This window comes from Stigmatopora argus, chromosome 17 (genome assembly GCF_051989625.1).
Source record: "Stigmatopora argus isolate UIUO_Sarg chromosome 17, RoL_Sarg_1.0, whole genome shotgun sequence".
Taxonomy (NCBI): domain Eukaryota; kingdom Metazoa; phylum Chordata; class Actinopteri; order Syngnathiformes; family Syngnathidae; genus Stigmatopora; species Stigmatopora argus.
In genome coordinates, this window is record NC_135403.1 from 12,643,716 (window position 1) to 12,662,924 (window position 19,209).

A 19,209-nucleotide genomic window follows, 5' to 3' on the forward strand; every position below is an offset into this window, starting at 1 on the left:
GCGCATGGCGAGCATGGCGTAGATTTGGTCTTTGGAAAGGTCCGGTAGCACGTAGCCGTATTTTTGCGCCAAGGCCAGGCGAGCCAGCGCGACCTTGTCAGCGGGCGCCAGGTAGCCACGGTTATCGGGGTCTATGTAGTAAGGTAGCAGGTTCTCGCCGGGTAGCGTGCGTCTAGGGATGGGCTGCCCGCGTTGAAAGAAGGGCACGGGCTTGATGAGGATATCCAGGCTGATGGGGTCGTAGAAGGAGCAGGTCAGTACGCCGCCGTTGCGTTCGATGGCGGCGATGGCCTTCTCGGATGCGCGCTGGACCTCGATGTTCACCTTGGCCGAGAACGAGTCAGCGCCCTGAAAAGAGAACTTTGTGAGCCTAGGGCGACGCCTGCTGGTGGGAGTTTGAGTTACATTCGATTCGTTTTTTTTTTCCACCATCACTTAAGTTTGACAAATTCAGGCATCAAGGGGTTAATACAAGAATGTCAACATTTTTTTGCAGATGCACCTCATCCACCAGCTGGACGCCAAAATCCCTCTTGAGTGGCTGAATGGTCACACCGCGACCGTTGACCAACTGCGTCAGGTCGATGGGTTGACTCGGGTCCACTCGGCCCAAATCGATGAGGTACTGGAGGCGCCGCAGCGACAGCGGTTGGTACTGGGGGCGCTGGCTGAAAGATGATTTAAGGTATATTACACATAATGCCCAAAACGTAGCATTTCACCTATTAAGGGAGCAAGATGCAAGCGTTCCACTCACAATGGAGTGACGTCTAACGCAGGTCAATGGCAGCTAATGCGTTCACAATCCTTAACCCCAACATCTAGTCAATGTGGAGCATGTTAAATATCGTTACTTGTTATGTAGCATACCTGTGACCTTCATTGTAGCCATATTTGGGAATGCGTAGATAGAAAGGGGTCTGTCCGCCTTCGAAGCCTAGCCGAGGTCGGGTGCCCCGTTGCCGCTCGCCCTTGTGTCCTCGACCGCTTCGGTTACCTCCGTGTTGCCCCCTGCCCCGACGCCTTTCCTGAAAGAAATAGCAAATTGGAAAAAAGGACGTTATATTTGCAAGTAGTGCAGCTAGCAGCATCAGTCACTCGTGTTAACTACCTAGCCGAAGTGGACGGTATAGCTACAATTAGCATTAGCCTGGCTAGCTAGTTAGCCACCGTTTAAGGGGTGTTAAAATGGAATCTTACGCATTTTTGGGAGCCAGGCTCCGGCCGTAGGTTGAGCAAGGATAGGCGCGGCAGATTTCGCAAGGCTTCCAGCGCCTTTCCACTGGTTTTGTTGGGGAAAGACATGGTTGTTGTGGTCAATGTTTAGAAGTTCACCTAACAAATGTGACAAGGGCAAGAGGGTCACGTGATAAGGCTGGCGAGACGTTTCCGGTTTAAATAACAATTCAAATTAGATATTAAAATAACATGGGTTAAATATTTAGCTTTTAAATATATGAAAAAAATGAAATGATATTTTATTCAACATTTAGTGGAAAAGCTTGCCTTTGTATTTTTGGTTACGTATGTAGTAGTATGTTGCATTTCAGAAAGCGGAAAAGCCGAGTTTTCAGTATAGCCAACCAAAAAAGCAGGAAACAATATTTGAGTAGGCATTGCCACATTTTAAAGTATCTCAGAATCTGTAAATTACATTTAAATTGTTTTTAACTGTTTCACACTAATCATAACATTGCGTTATGAAATGTTGCCTTTCCTTTGTTTTGGCCAATCACGATGCCGAGGAGGCGGAACTTCCGTTTCCGTCTCCTAATTCCGAACAGCTTGTGGTCTGAGCTAATGGTGTCGTTACCCCAAACAAAACTTCCCTAAAACCGTTTAATAACGGCTGCCTTTCTTCCTTAAAATACGTTAAAAGAACATTCAGCGATAGAGCAACGTCTGAACTAGTATTTAGCGCTGTTGCATGTGCGGTAATAACATGTCGGCACCTCTACCTGCCATCGTGCCTGCTGCCCGCAAAGCCACCGCGGCGGTAAGTAAGTCGTTAATCCTGATTGTCACCCTGCAGCACCACCTCTCTTTTGTTAGATCGAATTAGCATGAAACTTCATTTAAATGTGTATTTGCTGAGAAAACATTTGTCAATTACGCATTAGTCTTCGGCTAACTGACATTTGGAAAACTTTGCAGGTTATTTTCCTGCATGGCCTCGGCGACACGGGGTAGGTCACTTTAATTATTTTCATTCTTAAGACGAAAACTAGGAAATAATAAACACATTTCTAACCTAAAAATAATAATAATTTAACTTGTTTTGTTTCCAGGCATGGCTGGGCAGACGCTTTTGGTGGCATCAGAATACCACACATCAAGTACATCTGTCCACATGCGTAAGTATTCATAAATATATGATCATATTTTTTGGGTATCTTTACTAGATATGACTAGATTAATTTTCCTTTCCAATTCACAGCCCTTCCATGCCTGTCACTTTAAACATGCGGATGTCCATGCCTTCCTGGTAGGTGTATGCGTCTCAAAATTGAAATGAGAAAATTCATAACGCCATATTTCTGTCCAGGTTTGATATTTACGGTTTAAATCCGGACGCGCAAGAAGACGAGGCCGGCATCAAGAGAGCGTCGGACAACAGTGTGTCTCTTTGTTAAAAAAAAAAAAAAAAAAACACTCATATTTTTGTGTTTGGACAATGGCAAACTTTTGATTGGTCCTCAGTTAAAGCCATGATAGACCAGGAAGTCAAGAACGGTATTCCATCCCATAGAATCATCCTGGGTGGATTCTCACAGGTAAAATGGCATTTTTTTTGTTTTGTTTAGATTTGTTTTGTTTTAATCCTCAAGGTTAACATGTTGTATATGTTTCGACCGCAGGGTGGCGCTCTGTCGCTGTACACGGCTTTGACCACTCAGCAGAAGCTGGCTGGGGTGGTCGCCCTCAGCTGCTGGCTTCCTCTCCGCAACGCCTTCCCTCAAGTACAAAATCAACAAGTAGGAGTTTAAAATACAGGTCAAAGGTCACAGCGGTTCTTCTTTTTTTCCAAATTAGGCGTCAGCTGTCGGAGTCAACAAGGATTTAGCGGTACTTCAATGCCACGGTGACGCCGACCCTCTGGTGCCGTTCTCCTTCGGCAGTCGTACTGCGGAAAAATTGAAGACCCTCTTGGACCCCCATCATCTCACTTTCAAGTCCTACTCGGGCCTCCAGCACAGCGCCTGTCCGGAGGTACTGTGCAAACATTTTTAGGCCACTTCACTGACTACTTTTTTTTAGGAAAAAAAGCCTTACTATACATACTATGTTGTTTTTTAAGAAATTAGGGGGAAAAGCCTTACTATACTATGTCGTTTTTTCAGAAATTAGAAAAAAAGCCTTACTATACTATGTCGTTTTTAAAGAAAAAAAGCCTTACTATATTATGTCGTTTTTTAAGAAAAAAGCCTTACTATACTATGTCGTTTTTTAAGAAAAAAAGCCTTATTATACTATGTCGTTTTTTCACAAAAAAAGCCTTACTATACTATGTCGTTTTTAAAGAAAAAAAGCCTTACTATATTATGTCGTTTTTTAAGAAAAAAACCTTACTATACTATGTCATTTTTTAAGAAAAAAAGCCTTATACTATGTCGTTTTTTAAGAAAAAAAGCCTTACTATACTTTGTCGTTTTTTCACAAAAAAAGCCTTACTATACTATGTCGTTTTTTTCAGAAATTAGAAAAAAAGCCTTACTATACTATGTCGTTTTTAAAGAAAAAAAGCCTTACTATATTATGTCGTTTTTTAAGAAAAAAGCCTTACTATACTATGTCGTTTTTTAAGAAAAAAAGCCTTATTATACTATGTCGTTTTTTCAGAAAAAAAAGCCTTACTATACTTTGTCGTTTTTTCACAAAAAAAGCCTTACTATACTATGTCGTTTTTTAAGAAATTAGAGAAAAAAAGCCTTACTATACTATGTCGTTTTTTCAGAAAAAAAGCCTTACTATACTGTCGTTTTTTTTCAGAAATTAGGGGAAAAAAGCCTTAATATACTGTCGGGTTTTTTTCAGAAATTAGGGGAAAAAGCCTTACTATACTGTGTCGTTTTTTAAAGAAAAAAAGCCTTACTATACTATGTCGTTTTTTTCATGGGGGGAAAAAGCCTTACTATACTATGTCGTTTTTTCAGGGAAAAAAGCCTTACTATACTGTCGTATATTTAAGCAAAAATCCTTATGTCCTAAGTCGGTTTTTGTTCTATTTCCGCAGGAAATGGTGGACATCAAACGTTTTATCGAGAAGCAGCTGCCCGCCGTCAGCGAGGAATGAACACCCAGAGGTCATCCGACCAATCCAAATCGGGCCTCCTCCACCGTGCAAGGACGCGGGTGGGAATGCTCCGCATGGCATCGCTCGCGTGAGTGAAGCTGGTCCCAAATCGAAGCTATCCTGATGCTAAGAAGACATGTACTGCACCTGCAACGGAGTTATGAGGCTTGTATTTGGATGCACTACATCTTTTTTTTTTTTAAATCTAGTGGACACTCAAACTGCTTGTACTTGCTTTTTTTCCATGGCGAGCGATAGAACTCCAATGGACGGAGAGAAAATAAACTTTTACCTGTATAGTGCACATTGAGTTTGCCCCGCAAATATACTTAACGATTTGAACAAAGCAGACTCTAACGCTTTTTGAATGTTTACATGATTGTGCTTTTATTGGACTGCTTTCACACAAAAAAAACACATTTGGCCTTTACACATGGCAAAAGTGTAGTTTCCTCATTGAAAATCACAGTATCCAAATGCATCGACTAGATAGAGATAGACGCGCGTATATATTACTATCCGTATATAATCCTCCTTTCCAGGTTTTAGAGGCGGAGAGTAGCAGAAAAGCACCAAAAGTCAAAAGTTGGCGCCCGTTGACGTAGAAGATCTTACCCAAAGGCACTTTCTATCCGCTAAATTGGCGTCCACATGAAAAGTCACCATGTTTTGGAGGCTGGCGGCGGCACTCCCAACGCGGCGAATGTGCCGGCCCTCCCGGAAACAAGGTAGAAAAGTGCAACGTCAAGCGCTGGGTGGGGCGCGTACAAAAATAGACATTTGCGCCTTTGCTTTTCTTTATTAAAGCTAGTTGGGGCGGTCTTCTATGGCTTTGGGGATGGCGGCGGCGGCGGTGGCTCTTCTTCCAGACTTTTGAGCAGATCCGTGTAGGCGGCGGAGTTGATGTAGCGAGGGTACGAGTCTCTCTGCATCAGAGTGTAGATCTGCTGCTGGGCGTCGTCGAAGGTGTGCGAGGTGGGCTCCAGCATGTTGCGGTTGATCACGTCGCGCACTCGTGAGTCCAGGCTAACCTGCGAGTAGAGCGATTGGTGCCAGTTAAAGAAAAAATCGATATATTAGAGTACTCGTGTTAAACTACGACAGGTAATGTTTTGTTTACCTCCTTGGGGGAGAGGATGGAGATAAAATCTTCGTATATTTGCCGCACTTTCTCCTCCACCACCGTCTTGTTGGTCTCCTTCTTGAGCTCCTCGCAGGCCAGCCAGAACATCATGTTCTCCTCGCTGAACTCGGTGCGCAGGAACTGGCGGAAGCAAGAGCGCCCGGCCGCGCTCTTCATCACCTTCTCGAAGGACGACGTCCAGGACCCGGCGTCCTCCGCTGTGGGTTTCGGGCTTTTTGGGCAGGAGAAGATGGACGAGAGTTAGCCCAAGGTCAGAGGAGATGTCCTCCCCCCGCGTTTCTTACCTTTCTTCACAGTTGTCAGCGCCGTCTGCCCTGCGGTCGCACGCCGACCTCTGGATGGTCTCGTCCTCGCCTCGCACGGTTAAACTGCGAATGAAAGGAGAGTTGAGTTATTTACATTCAAGTCAGTATGCACAAATGTACTATTGAAAGAAAACATTGTAATCATCAAAACATTGAGTATTGGCTGCCAAAAAGCCTACAAATGTATTGCTAATCTGTCATTTTATGTCAAATTGTTTGTATTGACAAAGTGCTTACCTGTGACGAATAAAAGTATTTTGTATTATCCATTCATTTCGTCATGATTCGACCAGTAGAAATGAATACACACACACACACACGTATGTATATATATATATATATATATATATATATATATATATATATACACATACATACATATACACATATACACATACATATACACATACATATACACATGTATATATATATATGTATATATACATATGTATGTATAGATACGTATATATACATATGTATGTATAGATACATATGTATATGTATGTATAGATACATATGTATGTATGTATATATATACATATGTATGTGTATATACATATGTATGTATATGTGTATATACATATGTATGTATATATGTACATATACATATGTATGTATATATGTACATATACATATGTATGTATATATGTACATATACATATGTATGTATATATGTACATATACATATGTATGTATATATGTACATATACATATGTATGTATATATGTACATATACATATGTATGTATATATGTACATATACATATGTATGTATATATGTACATATACATATGTATGTATATATGTATATATACATATGTATGTATATATGTATATATACATATGTATGTATATATGTATATATACATATGTATGTATATATGTATATATACATATGTATGTATATATGTATATATACATATGTATGTATATATGTATATATACATATGTATGTATATATGTATATATACATATGTATGTATATATGTATATATACATATGTATGTATATATGTATATATACATATGTATGTATATATGTATATATACATATGTATGTATATATGTATATATACATATGTATGTATATATGTATATATACATATGTATGTATATATGTATATATACATATGTATGTATATATGTATATATACATATGTATGTATATATGTATATATACATATGTATGTATATATGTATATATACATATGTATGTATATATGTATATATACATATGTATGTATATATGTATATATACATATGTATGTATATATGTATATATACATATGTATGTACGTATGTATGTATACATATGTATGTACGTATGTATGTATACATATGTATGTACGTATGTATGTATACATATGTATGTATGTATGTATGTATGTATATGTACGTATGTATGTATGTATGTATATGTACGTATGTATGTATGTATACATACGTATGTATGTATGTATACGTACGTACGTATGTATGTATGTATACGTACGTACGTATGTATGTATACATACGTACGTACGTATGTATGTATACATACGTACGTACGTATGTATGTATACATACGTACGTACGTATGTATGTATACATACGTACGTACGTATGTATGTATACATACGTACGTACGTATGTATGTATACATACGTACGTATGTATGTATGTATACATACGTACGTATGTATGTATACATACGTACGTATGTATGTATACATACGTACGTATGTATGTATACATACGTACGTATGTATGTATACATACGTACGTATGTATGTATACATACGTACGTATGTATGTATACATACGTACGTATGTATGTATACATACGTATGTATGTATGTATACATACGTATGTATGTATGTATACATACGTATGTATGTATGTATACATACGTATGTATGTATGTATACATACGTATGTATGTATATATGTATACATACGTATGTATGTATATATGTATACATACGTATGTATGTATATATGTATACATACATATGTATGTATATATGTATACATACATATGTATGTATATATGTATACATACATATGTATGTATATATGTATACATACATATGTATGTATATATGTATACATACATATGTATGTATATATGTATACATACATATGTATGTATATATGTATACATACATATGTATGTATATATGTATACATACATATGTATGTATATATGTATATATACATATGTATGTATATATGTATATATACATATGTATGTATATATGTATATATACATATGTATGTATATATGTATATATACATATGTATGTATAAATGTATATATACATATGTATGTATATATGTATATATACATATGTATGTATATATGTATATATACATATGTATGTATATATGTATATATACATATGTATGTATATATGTATATATACATATGTATGTATATATGTATGTATACATATGTATGTATATATGTATGTATACATATGTATGTACATATGTATGTATACATGTGTATGTACGTATGTATGTATGTATACGTACGTACGTATGTATGTATACGTACGTACGTATGTATGTATACGTACGTACGTATGTATGTATACGTACGTACGTATGTATGTATACGTACGTACGTATGTATGTATACGTACGTACGTATGTATGTATGTATACGTACGTATGTATGTATGTATACATACGTATGTATGTATGTATACATACGTATGTATGTATGTATACATACGTATGTATGTATGTATACATACGTATGTATATATGTATACATACATATGTATGTATATATGTATACATACATATGTATGTATATATGTATACATACATATGTATGTATATATGTACGTATGTATATATATATATACATATGTATGTATATATATGTATATATACATATGTATGTATATGTATATATGTATATATACATATGTATGTATATGTATATATGTATATATACATATGTATGTATATGTATATATGTATATATACATATGTATGTATATGTATATATGTATATATACATATGTATGTATATGTATATATGTATATATACATATGTATGTATATGTATATATGTATATATACATATGTATGTATATGTATATATGTATATATACATATGTATGTATATGTATATATGTATATATACATATGTATGTATATGTATATATGTATATATACATATGTATGTATATGTATATATGTATATATACATATGTATGTATATGTATATATGTATATATACATATGTATGTATATGTATATATGTATATATACATATGTATGTATATGTATATATGTATATATACATATGTATGTATATGTATATATGTATATATACATATGTATGTATATGTATATATGTATATATACATATGTATGTATATGTATATATGTATATATACATATGTATGTATATGTATATATGTATATATACATATGTATGTATATGTATATATGTATATATACATATGTATGTATATGTATATATGTATATATACATATGTATGTATATGTATATATACATATGTATGTATATGTATATATACATATGTATGTATATGTATATATACATATGTATGTATATATGTATGTGTATATATATATGTATGTGTATATATATATGTATACATACATATGTATATATATATGTATATATACATATGTATATATATATATATGTATATATACATATGTATATATATATATATGTATATATACATATGTATGTATATATATATGTATATATACATATGTATGTATATATATATGTATATATACATATGTATGTATATATACATATATACATATGTATGTATATATACATATGTATGTATATATATATGTATATATACATATGTATGTATATATATATGTATATATACATATGTATGTATATATATGTATATATACATATGTATGTATATGTATATATGTATATATACATATGTATGTATATGTATATATGTATATATACATATGTATGTATATGTATATATGTGTATATATACATATGTATGTATATGTATATATGTATATATACATATGTATGTATATGTATATATGTATATATACATATGTATGTATATGTATATATACATATGTATGTATATGTATATATGTATATATACATATGTATGTATATGTATATATACATATGTATGTATATGTATATATGTATATATACATATGTATGTATATATGTGTGTATATATATGTATGTGTATATATATATGTATACATACATATGTATATATATATGTATATATACATATGTATATATATATATATGTATATATACATATGTATATATATATATATGTATATATACATATGTATGTATATATACATATATATATATATGTATATATACATATGTATGTATATATATATGTATATATACATATGTATGTATATATATATGTATATATACATATGTATGTATATATATGTATATATACATATGTATGTATATATATGTATATATACATATGTATGTATATATGTATATATACATATGTATGTATATATAAATAGTGGATGGCTCGAGGAACTGAGGCCTGTGTCCGTCTGTCTTCTCACTTAAATAATGGTGGACCAAATTGGTAAGTGGCTTTGGGCAAAAGTAGGGAGGTGGGTGGGTTCCTTAGCTCGAGTGGTTAGACGTCCGCTCACCATGCAAAGGGTAGTAGTATCAAGGGCCGTGTCCTTCGATCTTCTCACTTAAAAAATAGTGGGACAAATTGTTTAGCCAGTCGACACCAAAGTAGGGAGATGGGTGGGATCCTTAGCTCAAGTGGTTGGGCGTCCAGGCAAAGGGTCAAGTGATTGAGGCCCATGTCTGTCCATCTTCTCACTTAAATAATGGTGGATCAAATTAGTAAGCTGCTTCGGGCAAGAAAGAGACCGTGTACAGTAAGGCTCTTTCAATAAAAAAAAAAATGACATAGTATAGTAAGGCTTTTTTTCTTGTGAAGTGTGGACACTTCATGGTGTAGAGGTTCACTCACCTGACTGCAAGGTGGGGAGGTGGGGTTTGAATCCCAGTTGGGAAACATTTTTCCCTTAAATAGAAACAACCGTGTGTAGTCAAGACTTTCCAATAATGACAAAGTTAAGTGTGGCTACCTCATGGTGTAGAGCATGCTTGTCAAACTGGTCCTCAAAGGGTCGCAGTGGGTGCAGATTTTCATTCCAACTCAACAAGAGGATACCTTTTGCAAGTGTAATCAGTTAATTAAAGTCAGGTGTTACTTATTTTGGAAGACACCTGATTGGTTAAAATGTCGGCACTGGATCGGTTGGAACAAAGACCAGGACTCACTGCGGCCCTCAGCAGAATTGGTTTGAGACCCATGGTGTAGAGGTTCACTCACCTGACTGACTGCCATGTGGGCAGGTTTGGTTTGAATCCTGGTCGGGAAACATTTTCCCTTAATTATTTCTATATATTTGTAGTCAAGACCTTCCAATAATGACTAAGTAAAGTGTGGTCTAGAGGTTCAGTCACCTGACTGCCATGTGGGCAGCTGAGGTTCAAATCCCGCTCTCGAGAAACATTTTCCCTTAGTTGTTTCTATATATTTGTAGTCAAGACCTTCCAATAATGACAAAGTTAAGTGTGGCCACTTCATGGTGTAGAGGTTAACACACCTGACTACCGTGTGGGCAGGCGGGGTTCAAATCCCGGTGGCCGCTGACTTACTGGTGGATGAACCATTTTACCATTAAAAAAGACTAAGTCATCTTTCCTTAAATAAAAGCACCCAACGACCATGTATAGGCGGGCCGCCTCGTGGTGTAGTGGGTTAGTCACCTGCCTGCGACGTGGGTGTCGAGGGTTCACGTCCCGGTGTCGCCAGTTAACGACTGTATGGTGTCGGCAGTCGGCCGAAGGCCGACTGTCGAACACCACCAGGAACCCCTCCCCTCAACTGTCTTCCGGTCAGCCGAAGGCTGACCGGAACATAATTGTTTTGCTGAAAAAAATGACTAAGTCTTTATTTTAATGAAAAAAGGATTATCCATTTACGGAACTACATTGTGTAGTGATCAGTCAAACGACAGCGGGATTCGAACCCAGGCTGCCCACACGGCAGTCAGGTGAACGAACCTCTAGGCCACAGATTGGCCACACTCTACTTTGTCATTATTGGAAGGTCTTGACTACAAATATATAGAAATAACTAAGGGAAAATGTTTCCTGACCGGGATTCGAACCCAGGCTGCCCACACGGCAGTCAGGTGAACGAACCTCTAGGCCACAGATTGGCCACACTTTCCTTTGTCATTATTGGAAGGTCTTGACTACAAATATATAGAAATAACTAAGGGAAAATGTTTCCTGACCGGGATTCGAACCCACGCTGCCCACACGGCAGTCAGGTGAACCAACCTCCATGCCACAAATTGGCCACACTTAACTTTGTCATTATTGGAAGGTCTTGACTACAAATATATAGAAATAACTCAGGGAAAATGTTTCCCGACCGGGATTCGAACCCAGGCTGCCTGCATGGCAGTCAGGTGAACCAACCTCTAGGCCACAGATTGGCCACACTTTCCTTTGTCATTATTGGAAGGTCTTGACTACAAATATATAGAAATAACTAAGGGAAAATGTTTCCTGACCGGGATTCGAACCCACACTGCCCACACGGCAGTCAGGTGAACGAACCTCTAGGCCACAGATTGGCCACACTCTACTTTGTCATTATTGGAAGGTCTTGACTACAAATATATAGAAATAACTAAGGGAAAATGTTTCCTGACCGGGATTCGAAACCAGGCTGCCCACACGGCAGTCAGGTGAACGAACCTCTAGGCCACAGATTGGCCACACTTTCCTTTGTCATTATTGGAAGGTCTTGACTACAAATATATAGAAATAACTAAGGGAAAATGTTTCCTGACCAGGATTCGAACCCACGCTGCCCACACGGCAGTCAGGTGAACGAACCTCCAGGCCACAGATTGGCCACACTTTCCTTTGTCATTATTGGAAGGTCTTGACTACAAATATATAGAAATAACTAAGGGAAAATGTTTCCTGACCGGGATTCGAACCCAGGCTGCCCACACGGCAGTCAGGTGAACCAACCTCCATGCCACAAATTGGCCACACTTTACTTTGTCATTATTGGAAGGTCTTGACTACAAATATATAGAAATAACTCAGGGAAAATGTTTCCCGACCGGGATTCAAACCCAGGCTGCCTGCATGGCAGTCAGGTGAACCAACCTCTAGGCCACAGATTGGCCACACTTTCCTTTGTCATTATTGGAAGGTCTTGACTACAAATATATAGAAATAACTAAGGGAAAATGTTTCCTGACCGGGATTCGAACCCACACTGCCCACACGACAGTCAGGTGAACGAACCTCTAGGCCACAAATTGGCCACACTTTACTTTGTCATTATTGGAAGGTCTTGACTACAAATATATAGAAATAACTCAGGGAAAATGTTTCCCGACCGGGATTCGAACCCAGGCTGCCTGCATGGCAGTCAGGTGAACCAACCTCTAGGCCACAGATTGGCCACACTTTCCTTTGTCATTATTGGAAGGTCTTGACTACAAATATATAGAAATAACTAAGGGAAAATGTTTCCTGACCGGGATTCGAACCCACACTGCCCACACGACAGTCAGGTGAACGAACCTCTAGGCCACAAATTGGCCACACTTTACTTTGTCATTACTGGAAGGTCTTGACTACAAATATATAGAAATAACTAAGGGAAAATGTTTCCTGACCAGGATTCGAACCCACACTGCCCACACGACAGTCAGGGGAACGAACCTCTAGGCCACAAATTGGCCACACTTTACTTTGTCATTATTGGAAGGTCTTGACTACAAATATATAGAAATAACTCAGGGAAAATGTTTCCCGACCGGGATTCGAACCCAGGCTGCCTGCATGGCAGTCAGGTGAACCAACCTCCATGCCACAAATCGGCCACACTTTACTTTGTCATTATTGGAAGGTCTTGACTACAAATATATAGAAATAACTAAGGGAAAATGTTTCCCGACCGGGATTCGAACCCAGGCTGCCTGCATGGCAGTCAGGTGAACATACCTCTACACCACGAAGTGGCCACACCTTACCTTGTCGTTTTTGGAAAGCCTTGAGTACACACGGTTGCTTCTATTTAAGGGAAAATGACACCACACCAGGATTCGAACCGCACTTTCCCACATGGTAGTCAGGCAAACGAACCACTACACCACAAGTGTCCTCACTTTACCTGCAAGCAAGGATGGGCAATATATAGAAAATAAATGAACAATTTTCTATTTAAAAAAGGACTAAGACTTTTCCTTAAATAAAAACAACCATTTATGTAGTAAGGCTTTGAAATGAAACGACACAAACGTCGACAGCTGCCTCCCGCCCAACGGCGACTATGGTGTGGTCCTGGTTTCTTAAAAAAGGACTAAGTATATATAGTAAGACTTTTGTTCTTAAAAAAATGACTAAGTATAGTGAGGCTTTTTTCCTCAAAAAACGACATAGTATAGTAAGGCTTTTTTTCTTAAAAAACGACATAGTATGGTAAGGCTTTTTTTCCCTAAAAAACGACATAGTATAGTAAGGCTTTTTTTTCCTAAAAAACTACATAGTATAGTAAGGCTTTTTTTTGTAAAAACATCATAGTATATATAGTAAGGCTTTTTTTTCGTAAAAACAACATAGTATATTAAGGCTTTTTTCCCCTAAAAAAACGACATAGTATAGTATGGCTTTTTTTCCCCTAAAAAACGACATAGTATTGAAAGCCTTTTTTTCTCAATGTTTTTTTCCCATGTAGGCAGTTGTGGTTCGAATCCCAGTGAGGAAACACTTTCCCTCATTTATTTCTATGTATGTGTAGTCAAGACTTTCTAATAATGACAAAGATTAGAGTGGCCACTTCATGGTGTAGGGGTTAGCTCACCTGACTGCCACTTGGGTGGTTGGGGTTCGAATCCCAGTTGGGAAACATTTTCCCTTAATGATTTCTATGTATTTGTAGTCAAGACTTTCCAATAATGACAAAGGTCAGAGTGGACACTTCATGGTGTAGTGGTTAGCTCACCTGACTGCCGATGGGCGGGCGGGCGTGGTTCGAATCCCAGTTGGGAAACATGTTCTCTGAATCATTTCTATGTATTTGTAGTAAAGACTTTCCAATAATGACAAACATTAGAGTGTCTACTTCATGGTGTAGTGGTTAGCTCACCTGACTGCTGTTTGGGTGGTTGGGGTTCAAATCCCAGTTGGGAAACATTTTCCCTTAATCATTTCTATGTATTTGTAGTAAAGACTTTCAAATAATGACAAAAATTAGAGTGTCTATTTCATGGTGTAGTGGTTAGCTCACCTGACTGCCGTTTGGTTGGTTGGGGTTCGAATCCCAGTTGGGAAACATTTTCCCTTAATCATTTCTATGTATTTGTAGTAAAGACTTTCCAATAATGACAAACATTAGAGTGTCTATTTCATGGTGTAGTGGTTAGCTCACCTGACTGCCGTTTGGTTGGTTGGGGTTCGAATCCCAGTTGGGAAACATTTTCCCTTAATCATTTCTATGTATTTGTAGTAAAGACTTTCCAATAATGACAAACATTAGAGTGTCTACTTCATGGTGTAGTGGTTAGCTCACCTGACTGCTGTTTGGGTGGTTGGGGTTCGAATCCCAGTTGGGAAACATTTTCCCTTAATCATTTCTATGTATTTGTAGTAAAGACTTTCCAATAATGACAAACATTAGAGTGTCTACTTCATGGTGTAGTGGTTAGCTCACCTGACTGCTGTTTGGGTGGTTGGGGTTCAAATCCCAGTTGGGAAACATTTTCCCTTAATCATTTCTATGTATTTGTAGTAAAGACTTTCCAATAATGACAAACATTAGAGTGTCTATTTCATGGTGTAGTGGTTAGCTCACCTGACTGCCGTTTGGGTGGTTGGGGTTCAAATCCCAGTTGGGAAACATTTTCCCTTAATTATTTCTATGTATTTGTAGTAAAGACTTTCCAATAATGACAAAAATTAGAGTGGCCACTTCATGGTGTAGTGGTTGGCTCACCTGACTGCCGTGTGGGCGGGCGGGGTTCGAATCCCGGTTGGGAAACATTTTCCCTTAATTATTTCTATGTATTTGTAGTCAAGACTTTCCAATAATGACAAAGGTTAGAGTGGCCACTTCATGGTGTAGTGGTTAGCTCACCTGACTGCCGTGTGGGCGGGCTGGGTTCGAATCCCAGTTGGGAAACATTTTCCCTTAATGATTTCTATGTATTTGTAGTCAAGACTTCCCAATAATGACAAAGTAGAGTGTGGCCACTTCATGGCGTAGAGGTTAGCTCACCTGACTGCCGTGTGGGCAGGCGGGGTTCAAATCCCGGTGGCCGCTGACTTTAGACAGACTGGTGGATGAACCATTTTGCCATTAAAAAAGACTAAGTCATCTTTCCTTAAATAAAAGCACCCAACGACCATGTATAGGCGGGCCGCCTTGTGGTGTAGTGGGTTAGTCACCTGCCTGCGACGTGGGTGTCGAGGGTTCACGTCCCGGTGTCGCCAGTCAACGACTGTATGGTGTCGGCAGTCGGCCGAAGGCCGACTGTCGAACACCACCAGGAACCCCTCCCCTCAACTGTCTTCCGGTCAGCCGAAGGCTGACCGGAACATAATTGTTTTGCTGAAAAAAATGACTAAGTGTTTATTTTAATGAAAAAAGGATCATCCATTTACGGAACTACATTGTGTAGTGATCAGTCAAACGACAGCGGGATTCGAACCCAGGCTGCCCACACGGCAGTCAGGTGAACGAACCTCTAGACCACGAATTGGCCACACTTTACTTTGTCATTATTGGAAGGTCTTGACTACAAATATATAGAAATAACTAAGGGAAAATGTTTCCTGACCGGGATTTGAACCCACGCTGCCCACACGACAGTCAGGTGAACGAACCTCTAGACCACGAATTGGCCACACTTTACTTTGTCATTATTGGAAGGTCTTGACTACAAATATATAGAAATAACTAAGGGAAAATGTTTCCTGACCGGGATTTGAACCCACGCTGCCCACACGACAGTCAGGTGAACGAACCTCTAGACCACGAATTGGCCACACTTTACTTTGTCATTATTGGAAGGTCTTGACTACAAATATATAGAAATAACTAAGGGAAAATGTTTCCTGACCGGGATTCGAACCCAGGCTGCCTGCATGGCAGTCAGGTGAACATACCTCTACACCACGAAGTGGCCACACCTTACCTTGTCATTTTTGGAAAGCCTTGAGTGCACACGGTTGCTTCTATTTAAGGGAAAATGACACCACACCAGGATTCGAACCACACTTTCCCACATGGCAGTCAGGCAAACGAACCACTACACCACAAGTGTCCTCACTTTACCTGCAAGCAAGGATGGGCAATATATAGAAAATAAATGAACAATTTTCTATTTAAAAAAGGACTAAGACTTTTCCTTAAATAAAAACAACCATTTATGTAGTAAGGCTTTGAAATGAAACGACACAAACGTCGACAGCTGCCTCCCGCCCAACGGCGACTATGGTGTGGTCCTGGTTTCTTAAAAAAGGACTAAGTATATATAGTAAGACTTTTGTTCTTAAAAAAATGACTAAGTATAGTGAGACTTTTTTTCCTCAAAAAACGACATAGTATAGTAAGGCTTTTTTTATTATTAAAAAATGACATAGTATACTAAGGCTTTTTTTCTTAAAAAACGACATAGTATAGTAAGGCTTTTTTTTCTTAAAAACAACATAGAAAAGTAAGTTTTTTTTCCTAAAAAAACGACATAATATAGTAAGGCTTTTTTTCTTATAAAACGACATAGTATAGTAAGGCTTTTTTTCTTAAAAAAACTACATAGTATAGTAAGGCTTTTTTTTCTTAAAAAAACGACATAGTATAGTAAGGCTTTTTTCCCCTTAAAAAACGACATAGTATAGTAAGGCTTTTTTTTCTTTAAAAAACGACATAGTATAGTAGGGCTTTTTTTTCTTTAAAAAACGACATAGTATAGTAAGGCTTTTTTTCCTTTAAAAAACGACTAAGTATAGTAGGGCTTTTTTTTTCTTTAAAAAACGACATAGTATAGTAAGGCTTTTTTTCTTAAAAAACGACATAGTATAGTAAGGCTTTTTTTCTTTAAAAAACGACAGTATATAGTAAGACTTTTTTTTCTTCAAAACAACATAGAAAAGTAAGTTTTTTTCCTAAAAAAACGACATAATATAGTAAGGCTTTTTTCCTTTAAAAACGACATGGAAAAGTAAGGCTTTTTTTTCCTAAAAACAACAACATAGTATAGTAAGGCTTTTTTTCCTTTAAAAAACGACTAAGTATAGTAAGGCTATTTTACTCAAATAATACAAGCTCTATTTTTCTGTTTTATGAGCATTTAGAAAATGAGATGAAAACTACATTTGAAAATAAGAAAGTGGTTGAAATTGTTTCCCCTTTTCACTATCAATACCAAAACTAGGATAGGCTCCAGCACCCCTGGGACCCTCGTGAGGATCAGCACGTCTTTGACCCTATTTTGGATATCAAACAATTCCTACAAATATTTCCTCTATCCAATCATTTCAGCCCTGCCAAAATCGACTTTCTCACTCCCGTGCAAACGGAAACAAACAGAACGACCCAACGGCACGTTTGAATTCCTCACGGGGGTGCCGGAGCCGAGAGGCGTATTCCGCCCCCCTGACCGCGTTCGTGTTAAAAAAAAGACTTTTTGGAGCACACTTACCAGGAGCAGCTGCAGCAGCAGCACCAGCAGAAGCAGCAGGCGTCGCCCATCCTGTGGCGGCCGTGGAGGACGTTGGCGGCGGCGTTGGCGGTAGCGGTAGCGGCGGCGGCTTCCTGCTGCACCTGCATCTGCTGCCTCTTGCGCATCTCCAGCCGCTCTGAGCCCGTGGACTGCCCGGGGGGAAGAAAAAAATAGATAAATAAATTAGTCACCTCTGCACACACCCCCCTCCTTGATTTTTTTTTTGTGTGACGATTAGCCTCCTCCCCATCCATCGTCCCCCGTTAAATAAAAGCGTGGGATTTGCATTCAAAACGCCGACGTTCCCATTAGAAAAAGCGTGATGCCAACCCGCCTGGCTGCGTCCGCGCCGCCGCATCCCTTAAAAAAGGACAATAAGCTTCCAAATTGAAATCTAAATCCATTTTTTATCTCCTATTGGTCATCCAAAAATGCATGAAATTAAAGCGAAGAGCGAGTAAAGACCCCCCACGCCCCCCAGTATGTACTCACGGTGTCACCATGAATGCCAGAATGCAGGTGCTGATTTTGCGACGGAGTGGGGAGGGGGGGGAGGAAGGATGGGGGTGGGTGCGCATGCGTAAAGGGGATCAAGGGGAGGACTGTCGCTTTAAGGATTTCTCGCACAATATTATTATATTTTATGAGCATAAATAAAATTGTGCGGTGATG

At 37.9% G+C, this 19,209-nt stretch overlaps 3 protein-coding genes across 9 annotated transcripts in view; 1 reads left to right on the plus strand and 2 right to left on the minus strand.

Moving 5' to 3' along the window:
• mrpl15 (mitochondrial ribosomal protein L15) overlaps positions 1–1,378 on the minus strand; it is a 1,545-nt gene extending 167 nt beyond the window's left edge. Inside the window, exons 1-4 of the mRNA XM_077623904.1 lie at positions 1,201–1,378; positions 871–1,028; positions 503–668; positions 1–348 (exon numbers count right to left, since the gene is read on the minus strand). The exon at positions 1–348 is cut by the window's left edge and continues 167 nt beyond it. Of these exons, the coding sequence (XP_077480030.1) occupies positions 1–348; positions 503–668; positions 871–1,028; positions 1,201–1,305 (777 nt within the window). The 5' untranslated portion in view covers positions 1,306–1,378. The remainder of the gene's footprint in view (positions 349–502; positions 669–870; positions 1,029–1,200) is intronic.
• The window catches only part of lypla1 (lysophospholipase 1), a 22,666-nt gene extending 18,026 nt beyond the window's left edge, over positions 1–4,640 (plus strand). For 3 of the 4 annotated variants that reach the window (XM_077623907.1, XM_077623908.1, XM_077623909.1), the window contains 9 exons: positions 497–685; positions 2,155–2,186; positions 2,289–2,354; positions 2,438–2,485; positions 2,546–2,616; positions 2,701–2,774; positions 2,859–2,960; positions 3,034–3,210; positions 4,235–4,640. In XM_077623907.1, coding sequence (XP_077480033.1) covers positions 2,445–2,485; positions 2,546–2,616; positions 2,701–2,774; positions 2,859–2,960; positions 3,034–3,210; positions 4,235–4,294 — 525 coding nt within the window. In that variant the 5' untranslated portion in view covers positions 497–685; positions 2,155–2,186; positions 2,289–2,354; positions 2,438–2,444 and the 3' untranslated portion in view covers positions 4,295–4,640. Of the gene's footprint in view, positions 1–496; positions 686–777; positions 1,997–2,154; positions 2,187–2,288; positions 2,355–2,437; positions 2,486–2,545; positions 2,617–2,700; positions 2,775–2,858; positions 2,961–3,033; positions 3,211–4,234 lie in introns of those variants that run through there. The other variant, XM_077623906.1, reaches the window with a different exon arrangement.
• A 20-nt stretch (positions 4,641–4,660) lies between these two features.
• LOC144091508 (regulator of G-protein signaling 20-like) lies at positions 4,661–19,209 on the minus strand. 4 transcript variants are annotated; one of them, XM_077623900.1, is made up of 6 exons: positions 19,030–19,209; positions 18,517–18,686; positions 10,743–10,796; positions 5,723–5,806; positions 5,415–5,649; positions 4,661–5,325 (listed from the first exon to the last, which is right to left on the minus strand). In XM_077623900.1, the coding sequence occupies exons 1-6, from the start codon at positions 19,186–19,188 to the stop codon at positions 5,119–5,121; spliced, it is 909 nt and encodes a 302-aa protein (XP_077480026.1). In that variant the 5' UTR covers positions 19,189–19,209; the 3' UTR covers positions 4,661–5,118. The 4 variants fall into 4 exon arrangements, with proteins under 4 accessions (XP_077480026.1, XP_077480027.1, XP_077480028.1 ...); XM_077623901.1 differs by lacking the exon at positions 10,743–10,796; XM_077623902.1 differs by lacking the exons at positions 18,517–18,686; positions 19,030–19,209 and adding an exon at positions 10,861–11,273.